Here is a 15,014-nt window from a genome sequence, read left to right as displayed (position 1 = left end):
CAAAGGGCACCACTCTAGAGGTGGGCAAAAGAAGAGATTCAAGGATACCTTCAAGATAAATCTGAAGAAATGTGTTATTAACATCAGTATTTGGCAGATTCAAGCACTGAATGGCATTGCTATGTATTATAAAGCAGCAATCATTTTGAGCAAACGTGCTTCACAATGGAGGTGGACAGATGAGAGAGACAAAGAGAAAGACCTGTGACTTGACATCACCAGGATCTACTTCTTCCCAGGACTATTTGCCAGGTCTGCAGTCGAACATGTAGATCTAGGATCAACCACCTCAGTCACCTATGGACTCAATGACTTCCCTATTTCCTGAAAAACTCATTCTTGTATTGAAGGACTGCTGTAGCCACTGACTTAATAAAAATGAGAAATAATTCTGAGAAAAGATTTATTAATAAATATTAATTCAGTTTCACCATTGACTTCACCTCAAATATCAAGCTTTTTATTTAGATTCATTATTGCTTTTCATCATCACCTGGGCATTAAACCTGAAGTCCTGACCTTAAAAAACCCCAGCATCTGTTAGAGTGTTGTAAGGAAATGGAGGAAGGGCAGCTATTGTATAGAGATCTTATATGCCAGTAGCACTTCACTGAACTATTCTTCAGAATGGTAGAAATGCATAAAAATATATTCTTACTAGTGATCCTAAAAGCTCAGATCTTACTTCTGTTACATTTAACAGCAACAAGTTTTACCTTAACTTTTATTAAAAAAAAAAAAACCCAATAATAATAGGGCTTTTCCCCAACAAAATATGCAGCCTCCCAATAAAAGTAAGTTCTTTGTTAGAGGAATCCTATATACCAGCTCATTATTTCCCCCATTAGTTCCCCCCCACCTCCTCCCATTACCATTATTCATGGTATATTCAGGAAGATTAATTATGTAGTGTTAAAAAAACACCATATGTATTCAAACAGCTGTAAGCAGTGAAAATGGTAAGTTTATAGGAAAATTCATGAATACGTTAAAGCCTGATTCTACTAACAGTTAGAAATACGCTTTTTAGTGGTCTCATTGAAATTAATGGGAACACACACACAGGCAAAATTATGAATTTAAAGTATTTATAGGATTAAGTCTTAATGCATACTGCTTCTAGAAAATACTATTCTATGAGCCTTATCCCAAACACACTTGTCCACTGAAGTCAGTGCAACTTCCCCTATGAACCAGGGCTATAAAACTGTGTTTCTAAATTTTTAAAAGACTACGTATCAATCAATAAAATATATATATCCATTTTAGGAAAAAAATACTAGGATGGTATATTTAAGATGCTTTCTACGCTAACAGTTGTGGAAAGATTTGTTGTCATTTTGCCCTAAAAACACTGAAGATGTTTTTAACAATACTTCTAAGGATAGAAGGAAAAACCCAATAAAATGCTCCCTTGTTAAAGGTTTCTTTCACCTTCACTTATTAACATTTATACATCACAGTAAATTCATTGCTGTATTGAAGTCAATGGGAGTTTCACCCTTAACTTCAGTGGAGCTGAGATTTCACCCTAGAGGCCCAGTTTCTTATTCACTCTCATTATTACTTGTCATCATCTTTTAGAGGTCAAATCAAAGGTCTTGATCTAATAAGTAGCTACATATGGGACACTTCTTGAATCTATGCATATTACGTTAAAGTAAGTGGAGTTTCATGAGGGTCAGGGTGATGCCTATGATGAGTTACTTCAGTTACAACTTCAGTTAAACTCAGAACCTTAGGTGGTAAGATCCAGAGAGACAACTTGGGAGTTTCAACAGTGTCTAAAAATTAGGAATCTGCTTCCAACATGGTGATTCAAAGAAATGGAGTTAGAGATCTAAGTCTTTATACAGTAAATACAGATAATTTGGTGCCTCCACAGGTTGATCAACAAAAACACGTTCTAAGCACTGAAACACCTAAAGGAAATATTAGTCAATAGAAAACATTGGCTTTGTGGCTTACTTGTGAGGGCTCCCAGTTGGCGGGGGGAGGGGGCACCTCCAATGACTACCTAATCTAAGATGTATGAACAGTCTAAGAAAACAAGGATGAGAACCCAGGAATCCTTGTCTTCCAAGAACATGTCCTAACCACTACCCTCAGGGTTACACTTTGACTTTCTTATTTTCCTTCTGGTCCCATAACTACTGAGTTCTAGACCAGCAGTTGGCAACCCCTGGCATGCATGCCAGAGCACGGCATTAGAAGACATGTTGCTTGGCATGCACACCTCAGGACAGATGGTAGGGAAGGGGCCAGGGCTGTCCTGCCACAACAAGGATCAGGCCCCTTGCAGCTTCCCGGATACCTGCCTGGAGACACATGTGCACTCACTGCCAGCAATAAGACAAGCTGGGACTCCACAGACCTCAGTGCAGCAGCTTGCAGCTTCCATGCTGCCTGCCACAGCTGGCTGGACTCTGGGCAGGCCCCTGCCACCTGTCACATTGCCCAGGATGCTCACAGCACGTGGTGAGGAGGCTGCAAGCCATCGCCCCGAGGTCTGTGGAGCCCTGGCCTAGCCCATTGCTGGTGGCAGGTGTATGTGCCTTGGGACAGATGACAAAGAGGCTGGTGATGCATTGCCACAACAAGGATGAGGCCTCTCACAATTCCCCTGCCGTCTGCCCCAGCACACCAACATCTTATAAGTCAAGGTTAGGGTGTTTTTTGGCAAATGCCCAAAAACTTTGCTGACGTCTCCTCTAGCCTATACAGTAGCCCAGTTCAACTGGATATATTGAGGTGGGGGGGTGAAACATACTAGATTCACAGAACACTTCTCAAAACCATCTCCAACCATCACTTCTCATACTATCTCAAAACATATTAGAATCACAGAACACTTCCCAAGCATGTTAACATGTAAGGTTCATATACCTACCTGTCAGTTCAGCTACAGTATATTTCACTGCCCTCTGTTCAATGTAATTCAGGTCTAACCTGCATGTTGTTATTTTACCTTGTTGTAACCTAGAGAAGATGAAACCTTACTCCTACGAATGAATGAAGGCATTCATTAGTGATGATTTCAGAGTTTAGACTATATTCACTTTTTCACTAGAGGAGGACTGAAATATGCAGCACATCCTTTTCCCAATTTCCATTACTGATGTGGGAATATAGGTTTAATTTTATTATCTTCAACTCTATCTATTAAACAGTTAAAATGAATTAACAAAGGACAGTTTATATCTCTTTAAAAATATACAGGAGATCCTCACCATTCGTGGGGGATCTGTTCTGGAGATCCCCACAAATGGCAAAATCCATGAATACTGATGGGGGTCCCCATTAGACCCCACAGCCGCCCCCTGTTCCCCACCCTCGTGAGAGGCTGGAAGTGCGGGGTTCCCCTGCAGTGCCTGGGGACTGATCGCGGCTGCCTCCAGGGGAGAAGATGCTGCGGCTGCCACCTCCCTCCCTGTCCTTGGCGCTCACTCTGTGCCTGCCCAGCTCTGCCCTCCCCAGCCCTGTGCAGCGCCTGGCTTAACTGCAGAGGCAGGAGCTCAGTGCAGTGCCAGAGGGAGCCATGGCGGTGCTCGCTCTGACCCACCCAGTTGGCGTGGTGCACCAGGAATATTCAAATCTGTGAACAGTGGATTCGTGTGTAGTGAGGGTTTCCTGTAGAGGGTCTTGAAGAGTTTTTATTTATATGCAGCTTCTCACTGGAGACCAGGGGAATCTGAGAAAGGAATCTGCAATATGGGCAAGGAGTTTGAGATGTAGCTCAGAAATAAGACAGGTTTCCAGACCTGACGAATTTCCAAATATGCAGAATTGTAGCAGCAAAGATTAGAACACAAGACTAAAGTACAGGGATTCTAAAATGTGGAGGATATTAACCCTGAGGAAAAGAACAGGAAAGTGCAAAGAGCTATATTAAGGAGGGTGTTTAGAGAGTAACTTTTCTTAATACAGGAGGCAATAGTGTCAGAGGACACCTTTACATGCACTCTGCAGGTGGGGGGGGGGGGCAGGGCTTTAATTAAAGCGGCTCCAAGAGCCACTCTAATTAAAGTGCTGCAGTGTCTCGTATATTCGTGTCCCCATGCTTATAGGTGGCAGCAGAGGTGCTTGAACTAGAGCTTGTTCAACAAGGGGACTAAAGCACAGGGACACTGATGCATAAGGCATGGGTGGCTGCTGGAAAATGGTAATTACCACACTCCAGACAACTCAATTAATCGATTCTGTTGCAACATGCTGTTATTACAGTGCATCAGTGCAGCTTTTGTGCTCGTTTAAAGAGACCCACAGATTTAAACTCTTCAGATGAAACTGTGAGGGTAAATGGGGATTGTATGAGGAATAAGAGTAAAAGCGAGCAAAGATGAAGAAAAGGACAAGATAGAACTTTGTAATCAATAACAAGATTGAAGATTTTCTAAGTAATTATGATGTAGCAGATGCCAGGAATGTAGTGAAAGAATACAATCATACACTGATTTATCAGACAGGCAAAAAAAGGAAGACAACTATCAACAAAGTTTTGTAATAATTGGAGGAGAAATAAATGTGATAAGTAGGCTGGAGCACAGAGGTTCCTGTTTTGTCATTAATTAGTTAACTCATAGGCTTTTATGTAGTTTTGTCTTTATAACAAACAAGTCCTTCAAAAGCTTTAATTTACTTGTCCTTCCAAATGATAAAAACCCAACTATATTTTAAATCTCTCTCTCAAACTGGTCTGGTTTCTAGTTTTATATAATCCATGCATCTATTAACATCTACTTATATCTAATAATATGTGTTAGTATGCTACTGATGTTGCCCAAAATAAATTACACGCACATTTGGTAACAGTTAAATTTCTCCAATATACATTAAGATAATTAAAATATTAACTAGTATTGAACTTATACCTAAACTTTGCCTGAACCTCTGTTTAACAATGGAGCACGAATAATCACTGCTAAAGATATACAAAATAAGGTACAGTATAATAAGGTACATTGGGTATTTTATTCTCCCTACCCTTAATTCAGGAACAAAAGTGCATCAAACAAAATTGAAAGGTGGAAAGTTTTATACATCAGAAAATAACTGTTTTCATAAAACACTTTACTTGCTTTTGGAACTCATTGCTACAAGATATTACTGAAGTCAAGATTTACTGGGTTTTAAACACACATTATTTATGTGAATAAAGAAAACATCCATACATAATATAAAAAGTTTAAAACCAAATAAATATATTTTATGGACTTTATCTCATAAGTCAGACACTAACTAACAGGGGTGAAGTTGAAATTTTCCCTGAAGCTACCAGTGCTGGCTACTGTTGGAGAGGAGACACTGAACTGGACTGACAAGTAGTTTGATCTAAAATGGTGATCTTTATATTTCTATCCTATAGGTTGTAGTTTGATTTTTTTTGTAACCCAATTGAACCCACATCACTGAATTTTCTTTTTAAATATATCATGTGGAACCATATCAAATGCTTTACTGAAGTTGAGATATACTATGTCCACTTCATTTCCTTTATCCCTTAAACTCATTATTGTATCAAGGAATGAAATTAAGTTAGTTTAGCATGATGTTTTTTATTAACCCATTCTGCCTACTGTTTTAATTTTCCTCTAGTGCTTACAAGCTAACTGGTTTTCAGATACTGAGTTAAACTAGCTGGACTGTAATGCCATCTGCCCTCTTTTTTGTTTTTCTTAAAATGGTTGCACTTCATAGTACTATTTGCCTAATCGTAGTGTTTTTTGCTCATCATTTTGGCCAAGATTTCAATAGTATGGGCACTTACTATTTGGTTACCAAGTAGTTGTCTAATAATCTATATAAGCACTATTTTAAAATGCCACCTGCTTCTATGAATTAGAATTCTTGACTGTGAGTGGGAACAGCTTTCCATATCTATTTGTCTAGTGCCTGTAACAACGAAGTTTTGACTCTGATGTCTACAGTAGATAATGTATACAAGCCTGCATTGCTGAAAGCACGTGGTTTAGACATTCTCAAGCTTTAAGTTAGGGAAGGGATAGTGCCCTTGGCATAATTACAAGGCCATCTTCATGAAAACACACATGGCTCACAAAGAACAACTCCACTGTATTATACAGACCAGACCAGGGGTCAGCAATGTTTTTAGGCAGAGTGCCAAAAACACCCACAACCTTGACTTGTAAGATGTTGGTGTGCTAGGGGCAGATGGTGGGGGAACCACAAAGGGCCCGATCCTTGTTGTGGCAATGCAGTCTTGGCCCCTCCCTTGCTGTCCGCCCCAAGGCATGTGCCAAGCAAAATGCCTTCAACTGCCAAACGCTGGCACCCGTGCTGGCAATTGCCTACTAAACTTTCTCTTAACATCAGTTGCATCTCATTTTTTCTAAACTAATATGTTTACTTGGTCAGTTATAAAACCCCTCTATATCAACTAGCATTACTGACTGCAACAATATCATCGTCATGTTTTCATTCCACAGGATCCCAAGGCACTTTGCGGTTATAATGAACAAAACACAGACTGTTTACTATGAACTTTTATGCCATGAAAAGGCTAACATATCTGGGGTTGAAGCAAGGGAACGTTTAAGCTTTTATGGGTGGAAAAATAGGTTTGTTATAATATTAATATACAATATACTTATATATTTAAAGTATATTAATATACTTTTATGATATATCATTTGAGATTCATACATCTGTATTATTTAGGATATGTATAATAATGAGATGTTGCGTAGAACTGCAGATAAAATACACAAATGCATGAACATAATTTTATGGACAACTGTAAGAGTTTTTCACTTTGTATACCAATGAACATACTGGGTTCAATCCTATTCCATATCATGTTGTTTGGACTTCTTACCATTGACATAAGCACAGGATTAGAGTCACTGCTGGGGTTTTTTTGCCAATAGTGGATTTTAACACTAGCTTTGTTCTAGCAGTAGCTTCAGTTCACTTTATTTTAAAAGCTGAAACAAATATTTAAGCAAAATCTAGATAAAGAAAATTACATAAGCTTTTATATCTGCTTTTCCTTTAGGATTTTCATTTACTTGATTTTTCACCTATAGGTTCAATTTTCATTTAAATTAATTAATCAATAATCATGGCAATAGGTAAAGATTTGATCAAAATAACCAAAGCCATTAATCAGCTATGACTGTTGTTGTTGAAATAGGCTATTTTACTTTGATATGAACAATCAGAAATAAAGCTCCACCACATATATAATATTAGTGACCTGCATAAATCTGTCTAGGTCATTTAATACTTCTTGTACTTCCTCTTAAGTCATTTAGTATTTCTGGTTTTCATTCATATCTGGGAAAAAAAAATCACATTTTCCAATGATTGAATAAAAATATAAATAACATATAGAATGCAATCTGACAGAATTTTTCCCAGTTTTTGTTAATTAGATTTACTACAAGAAGAAAAAGTTTAAGCTTAATAAAATTCATACTTTTAAGCTTTTTAAATAATTATTAGATCACTTCTCTCAGGTATCAATTATTCAGTGTATTTCTGTGACATTAAAATAGTATTAAAGTTTTTCTAAAATTTAAAAGGACCACTTGCCACTGTGTAACTAGAATGCAATAGTCATTACTTACAACATCTAACTTAGGAAATGATTTCAGTTCAGTATGTGATTTGATTTGGAAACATATACTAGAACTTATTTTTTGTATATAATGAATTTTCCTAAACATTTAGTTAACTGCTAGGGAAGAAAGAAAAAAATGCTTTTTTTTTAACAACTGCTTTTATAATTAAGAGACAGAAAAAAATAATGTATTTCTGGAAAATGAATGAACAAAAGATTTAGTATAGTTCACCAGGGAATTAAAAAAAATCTAATCATGTTAATTTTTCAACTGATTTAAGCTTTTATACATAAATATGTAAAACACAAGTGAAAGTTGCAGGTAAGTAGTAAACGAGTACACACATTACTAGAAACCTGGGAGGCTGGTATGCTACTCCTGTTTATATGAGAACTTAGTTAGACATTCAGTTCCACCAACTCATTTTAAAGTAATTTTTAAAGTGAATATTGAAAGAAACCACAACTTACTTGAAGATCCTGCTGAGTGTCTGTGCGCCTGATTATTTTTTTCTCTGTTCTGAGTCAAAGCACTTCCACTGGTCATGGAAACAAGGTCTAAATCTGTGTCTTCTCTACTTACAGGGCTTGCCTGGGAGCAGTGGGAGAGAATGTACACAATCATGAAACAAAATATGACATTTTCTGAATGCAGCTCACATTACCCCAAATAAACAAACAGGCTCTGTCAAACAACCTTCTTCAAAATGATACCACAATCCTTTATTGCTGCCTAGGCTGAACAAATGCACTATGTCAAAGCATTTTTGTAAATAAGAGCCGATCTTAAAATTGTGGTTTGTGATCTGAGTCAGTACAACAACAAAAGAAAACATTTTAGTACAGTAATTTTGAAGAAAATCAATCTTGCAGACAGCTGATGAAACCTTAAACAGCTTAAGATCATTTACTGACCAGCCTATAATTTAAGTCATAGCTGAATGCCAGAAATGTCATACTGGATTATTTTCTGCAACATTTATGTTTTATCCAGGGCAAGTATCAGTTCTATCAATCAAGCATCCAGTAAGTAATTTAATCTTTTAGCTGTTTGCTACTTAACCATACCCATCAGAAAGCATTTAAGTTATACTTTAGGTAAGAGTTTTATATTAATTATAATCTTCTAAAATGCAATGATTGTATATGCTGATGGTGGGGATGGTATATAAAACTATAAAAAGCAAAATAGAATTGAAAATGTAACTCTTGCTTTAGGAGGGGGCTTCAGATCTCGGGAATTTGTGAAGCATGGTGTAGAAACAATGACCCAGAAGATACTCTGTTCCGCAGATATTACTCTTGGGATTGCGAACTCACAGGTACTCATTAAGACTGCCTCTAACTTGACGTTCAAAATAATTTTCCACTGGCTGGTAGCTGTCCTGGTAACTTTAATACACAATCTTCTCTTAGCTGATAGTATTACAACGATCTGCAAGTTGTTTAATTTTTCCACTACAAAAAAATGGTTATTTTTGGCCTTATTTAGAGGAGTATGTTAAAACAGACAGAAGTTACAGGAGATCAATATCTTTGAAAATTAGGCTGTCTTCCTTTGGTTTACATACATAGCTCAGTCATTCTGAGACTTACAGGCATTCAAATTAAACAGGGTTGATAGATCATTCATATTTTCATTTCACACATACTGGACTGTTTCCCAATGGCAAAAATGGAACTTTCACAAGGTTAATTTTGGTTCAAAAATGGCAAAGCAAAAGGTTCCAGTAATATTAAATGAGTAAGCCAGGGCACTTTTTAAAGAATATACCCATAATTAGCAGATGCACTTACACTTAGACCTCTGACTAGAGTATAATAGGGATGACTGGATTTATAACTATTCATGATATTTGTTGCTATATCAGCTAAAATAAATCACAGCAAAGTATACTCTGTTAAAATAATATAAACATTTAAAAACTCATTAACTACTGTGCCACATTTGATCCAAACTTCAGGAAAGGCCAAATTCAAAATTTTCAGAATCAATGGAAATATTCTCTTGGAATCCAATAGCTCAGGTTCAAAACTGAAGCAGAAATCCAACACATTTTAACATTTTACCAGAATTTTTAAGAACAAAATTATAAAGCATTTCAACTGAACAAGTGACAAAATATTTAACTCTTTGTATTTCAGTTTTAGTCTTATTCCTGTCAAGTAGGGGTACCAAACTCATCAGGTCCATAGGCCAGATCAGGTCCATGGGCCCATGCCCTCATGCCTGATCCAGCACACATGGGACTCGGCCTCAGCAAATGCTGCAGGCAGCGCAGCTGGGAACCCAGGCCCAGTGAGTGCCGCATGCAGTGCAGGGCTAGTCCAGCACAGTGTGTTGGTCCATAGGGCAGCACCAGGAGTTGGATTAAAGAGCTCTGCAGGCAACATCCAGCTTGTTGGCTGTATGTTTGACACTCCTGCTATAAAAATGTCTTTTAAAATTAACTGGAAATTAATTTCACTCAATAGGAATGTCTACCTGTACTGAATGCAACTGTTGAATTGTATATTTATTACTTTATTAAACCAGTAAGACACTTTGTGATCTAAGATTAAAAAAAAGTTCTATACATGTAGGTAATATTGTGGATGTTAGTGGACTCTTCATGTGCTTAGCTTAAGACTTATGCTTAAGTACTTTGCTGAATTAGTGGCCTACTCTTCACGCTCTCTCAAAGACTTTGAGCAGCCTTAACTAGTAAACTGATACATTTCATCATCCTGAGATTTAATTTTTATTATGATGTTTAAGGATAATATTTTATCAGAAAAAAAGCTTTGTACATTCATGGAATGGGCAGAAATGTTACTGTTGAAGGATTTCAAAACTCATAGCTATAGTATACTCTGTAATTAGGTTTTTAAAACTTCATCTTAAAATGAAATCTTGAAAAAGAAAAGTAATTTTAATTCTCTTACACAGAATCAAGAGTTAAATATAAATCAGGGCATACTATGAGGCACTATATTATTATCTACTAGTGTAAAACACAGTAGCAACATATTTTTTTCTGAATATGTAGGGGATTACAGAGAATTTGCATGTGCTACTATTCTTTTTTGAATGCACATGTTTGTGCTCTTTGAGCTTGCCTACATTTCTCCTTCCCTTGGCATTTTGAATGCTCTTAAACGTTAACTTATTTTTGGTTCTAATTTTACAGCTTTGAACTGACTTGGATTATAAAAACATATGTAATATATTCAAATTTTAACTATCAAAATCTAGGAAAACTAATATAAATATTTTTAAACTGTATTTTACAGTCAGTAATGTGTACAAACCACATAATTATTTCATTACATATACACACACTGTTTGCAGCATTAGAGATACATTTTATTCCATTTTCTATTTTATGAGACCTTCCATTGCATTTTCCTGTCTAATATGTTTATGTGGAGCAGCTGTGTAATTATGTGGCATAAGCTGCGACAATCTTATAGCACTGCCAGTTATGTGGGCGCACCACAAAATCTCTGCTGTTTTTGCTGTGGGATTTGCAAAGTATTTTGTGGACAAAACTGCTTAGTATATACTACTTATATCTACCTACGTGTATATACATTTATAGAAAATTACATATGTATAATTGCAATTTATATATAATGTTAATGGTTTATAAACCATTTCAGCTTGGTATAATGCCTGTTTAAGATTCTACCCCAAAATAATAATCATAGCTAGTTAAAGTCATAGAGTCAAACGGCTTTTTATTAATAGATTTCAAAGAGCTCTACAAAGGAAACAAAAAGGTCAGTATCTTTACTACTATTTTACAAATGGTAAAACTAAGGAAGAAAGAGATTAAATGATTTGCCTATGGTTACTCAACAGGTCAATGACAACAGAGAATTACTGGCTCTGAATTGTCAGTCCAATTCTCTATATTCCTGCCTGCCTACACTACCTCAGGGAGCCCCTGCTTTGTGCATCCTTTGGGGATGTTGTGTCTTCCTCAATGTTTGGAAACTGTCTTGAACATTTTGACATTACCTCAATTGAAAATAAGAAGAACAATAGCAGAATGAACTGGCCTTTGCTTGGTTACTTGTTTTTTTTTTAGACTACCATCAATGTACAATATTGACAGAATTTAAGTGTAAAAATTTGTGCTGGGCCATTAAGGGACAGAACATAGAATATACAAAGTAGGTTAAGATGGGTACCCTGCACTATCTTCAGTTTGGGTTACTGAAGGACTAATGTGTCTCCCTTGCACAATTTATACTGCAATGGTAGGCTATATAACAACAGCTTTTCTAGGCTCTCCTTTGAGAGACTGCAGTGTTGTCTGCTCCTAACATGCCATTTCCATCTTTACGTTCACACCTTAAGCTAGAGCTTGTAAGAAGGTGCTTAAAGGAGAGCCTCTGACTATTTTGATGTTCATGTGCCAGCCTGACAAAGGGTATCTGTATCCAAAAGCTTGCAAAGAAGTTTTCCATCTATCTGAGTTGGTCTAATAACAGATATTGGATTTACCCAAAGAACCATGTCTGCCACAGATAACATTGGGCTTTTATAGCTTCTTTATGTTGCTCTAGTTCTTTGGATCAAGTTCCTGGGGCTTGTTTAAGCCAATGGCAGAATCTCAGGCCACAGATGGCAGGAGTTGCCAATGCCTCCTATGTGGGGTGGGGAGGGAACTGCACATTCTTAAGTCTGCAATTGTCTGGCCCCTACTTAAGAAACCATTGTTTGATGCTAACTGTCCAGCCAGTTATCACCTTGTCTCCAACTTCCCCATTTTGAGGAAAGTATTTGAATGGGTGGTTGCCCAGGTGCATCTAGATGCTATCGGAATCCTGGATCCTTGTCTGGATATAGCACAGAGACTGTGCTCATGACTTTAGTTGATCATGTTCACCTAGAGCCCCATGCCCCACTGTTGGTGCAGAAATTGCACTGGCACCGCAACCCCCATTGTTGCTGGGCCTTGGCTCCAGCCAGGCTAAAGTCACATGCCCATGCCCCACCGTTGGTACAGAAATCTGGGGGGGAGAGGGGGCATGCTCCCCTATACCCCCCAACGTGTCACCAATAGCTCTACCATTATTTCTCATGACCAGGCACTGCAGCCTCAGGTTTTTTTAGCACAGGGCTGCAGCTAGACTACTCAAATGGGCTCTATGTGGGGCTGCTCTTGAAGACTGTCTGCAAGCTGCAGCTGGTGCAGAACACAGTGGCATACCTTCTGACAGGAATGGGTCACCAGAGGCATGTAACTCCAGTGATCCAAAGTCTGACTGGCTTCCATAAGTTTTCTGGGCAAAATTCAAGGTGCTGGTCTAGGATTTGAAATGGTCTGGGTCCTATGTATCTAAGAGATTACCTTTCCCTTATGCCCCATTCTGAACCCTAAGATTAGCTAGGAGTAACGTCCTGCAAATAGCATCAATACACTAAGTCTGCCTGGGAAAAGTATGTGGGAACCTGTTTTCAGCAGTTGCTCCTCAGCTCTGGAATTCCCTTCCCCTTGATGCCTGCCAGAGCCCAAGCCTGGATATCTTTCAGAAGAGCTGTAAGACCTTCTTATTTGGGCAGGCATTTAGCAAACAAAGCTGAGCTGGGATCTTGTGTAGGGGGTTTCTGTATTACATTGATCCTCTAGTTGCCTTTTAAGTTGTTTTGTCCTGTTGTTCATGTTTCTGTTTTATAAGTTATTTGTTCTCCTATTGTAAACTGCCCTGGGCATTTCTTGGGAATGGCAGCATACAAGTTAAATAAATATGTATGCAAACAATCAAACACAAACAGAAGGGTCTGAGATATCATCCTGGTTCTGTAAAACTCATGTATGCATCAACTGTACTTGCCATGCATATGACAGTAGGTTTTTATCTTTGTAGACCATGAGTTACATTTTAGGAGTAATTCAAGAGAGTTCATTTATGTCAATGATATTATGACAATTCACATTCAGGGGATCTCATTTTATGCATTTTTCAGGTATGTGAGATTATCATTGCACTCACAAATGGCAAAAAGAACCCAAATACAGAAAAGTTGTTTAAAAAACTATCTCATTCAAATTTTGAGAAGGAAAGTGGGAGGAGGGGATGAAATTAAACTTAATTACCCTAGTTTTGACTGATATGCTCTGAGACAATGTAATAATTTCAAATTTCCATTAGCAGTATTATAAATGATTAATGATTATACATTTTCAATATTATCTGCATTATAATTTTCAGTGCTTTAAGAATCCTTGTGCTCTTTTCATTACTATAACAACATCTATAAACACATATCAACATTCTTTATACACACTGTAACAAGTGGGCATCTCAGGGGAGATCTCAATCTAGGCCCACCCACTTGTTCCGGGGAAACGACCCGCCTACCATGCCTTGATGTTCCAGATTATCAGATGTTAATCAGGCAGGAGGCTGCCCTTTACCTGCCCTGATGACAAGGGACTCTGTACACACTCTGACCTCCCCTTGACGTGTCCCATGCTTCACAGATGTTTCTTCCAGCTAGCTAGTACTGGGATCTGACCTCGGAAGTCTCATATGGGACTCTCACTCCCCACCAGAGGTTGGGATCCCAGCGTCCTCACACTGGGTTCTCTATCCTGGCCTCACACCCAGCCTTATCCCCTGATCTATATAAGCCAGGCTCCCAGCCCTAGCCTCTCCCACCTTCAAGCCCCATCCTCGGGCTCCGAGCCCTGTCCCCAGGCCACGACCCAGCCCTGTACTTGGGCTCCAAGTGTCTCTTGGCTCCAACCTCTCTCTGGGCCCCAGACGGCTCACCTCAGGCTCCAAGACCCTCACTACAGGACTAGGGTTCCAAGCCCCGTCCCACTGCACTAAGTTACCCATATCCCTTTGCACAGGAGCTTCCCTAATTGCTCCCCAAGGCTCAGGGCCCCTCTCCCCTGGAGCCTAATTCCCGGCTCCCTAATGTGCCCTGGCTCTCCTGCAAGACTGGATGCTGCCACAAGTCCCTCCATTGACCTGGGCCCTGCCTCAGTGCTCACATTGAGCCTGCACTCCCCCTGTCCAGATCAAACGCACAAGGAATATGGGGCTGGGTTTTTCAGGTGCCCCTACCTGTCTTTTACTGGGGATGTAACTGGCCTGGCATTTCTGGGGAGCTACCCTGTCACAGATAGCTCCACCATGCCACCCTTCCCTGGCAGGGCACAGTTTCAGGTCATGCCCAGGGCCACGGGGTCTCCTCCTTCCCCATAGCTCCAGCCCTTACCTCCTAGATGTTTCAGACAGCAGCTCAGCTGGATGTTACCTCCTTGGCTGGTAGCAGCACACTGTAGTTCAGGGACCCAGTCCTTATATACTCCAGTTGGTCCCTGTTCCCCAATCAGGCAACTCTGCTTGATTAGCATAACAAGCAGCTGTGGGCTACCTGGCTGCCGCTCAGACCCCTGATAGTAACAATGCACAGGGTGCTCTGTTA

General features: G+C 38.9%; 1 protein-coding gene across 1 annotated transcript in view; it reads right to left on the bottom strand.

Moving 5' to 3' along the window:
* LRRIQ1 (leucine rich repeats and IQ motif containing 1) overlaps nucleotides 1-15,014 on the bottom strand; it is a 220,636-nt gene that overhangs the window by 31,683 nt on the left and 173,939 nt on the right. The window contains exon 26 of the mRNA XM_019514814.1: nucleotides 8,054-8,174. Within this exon, the coding sequence (XP_019370359.1) occupies nucleotides 8,054-8,174 (121 nt within the window). The remainder of the gene's footprint in view (nucleotides 1-8,053; nucleotides 8,175-15,014) is intronic.

Source organism: Gavialis gangeticus, unplaced genomic scaffold (genome assembly GCF_001723915.1).
Source record: "Gavialis gangeticus isolate Ggan-Ray unplaced genomic scaffold, GavGan_comp1, whole genome shotgun sequence".
NCBI classification, from domain to species: Eukaryota; Metazoa; Chordata; order Crocodylia; family Gavialidae; genus Gavialis; species Gavialis gangeticus.
The sequence above is the reverse complement of the archived record's forward strand: the minus strand, read 5'-3'. Positions and strand labels throughout refer to the sequence as shown.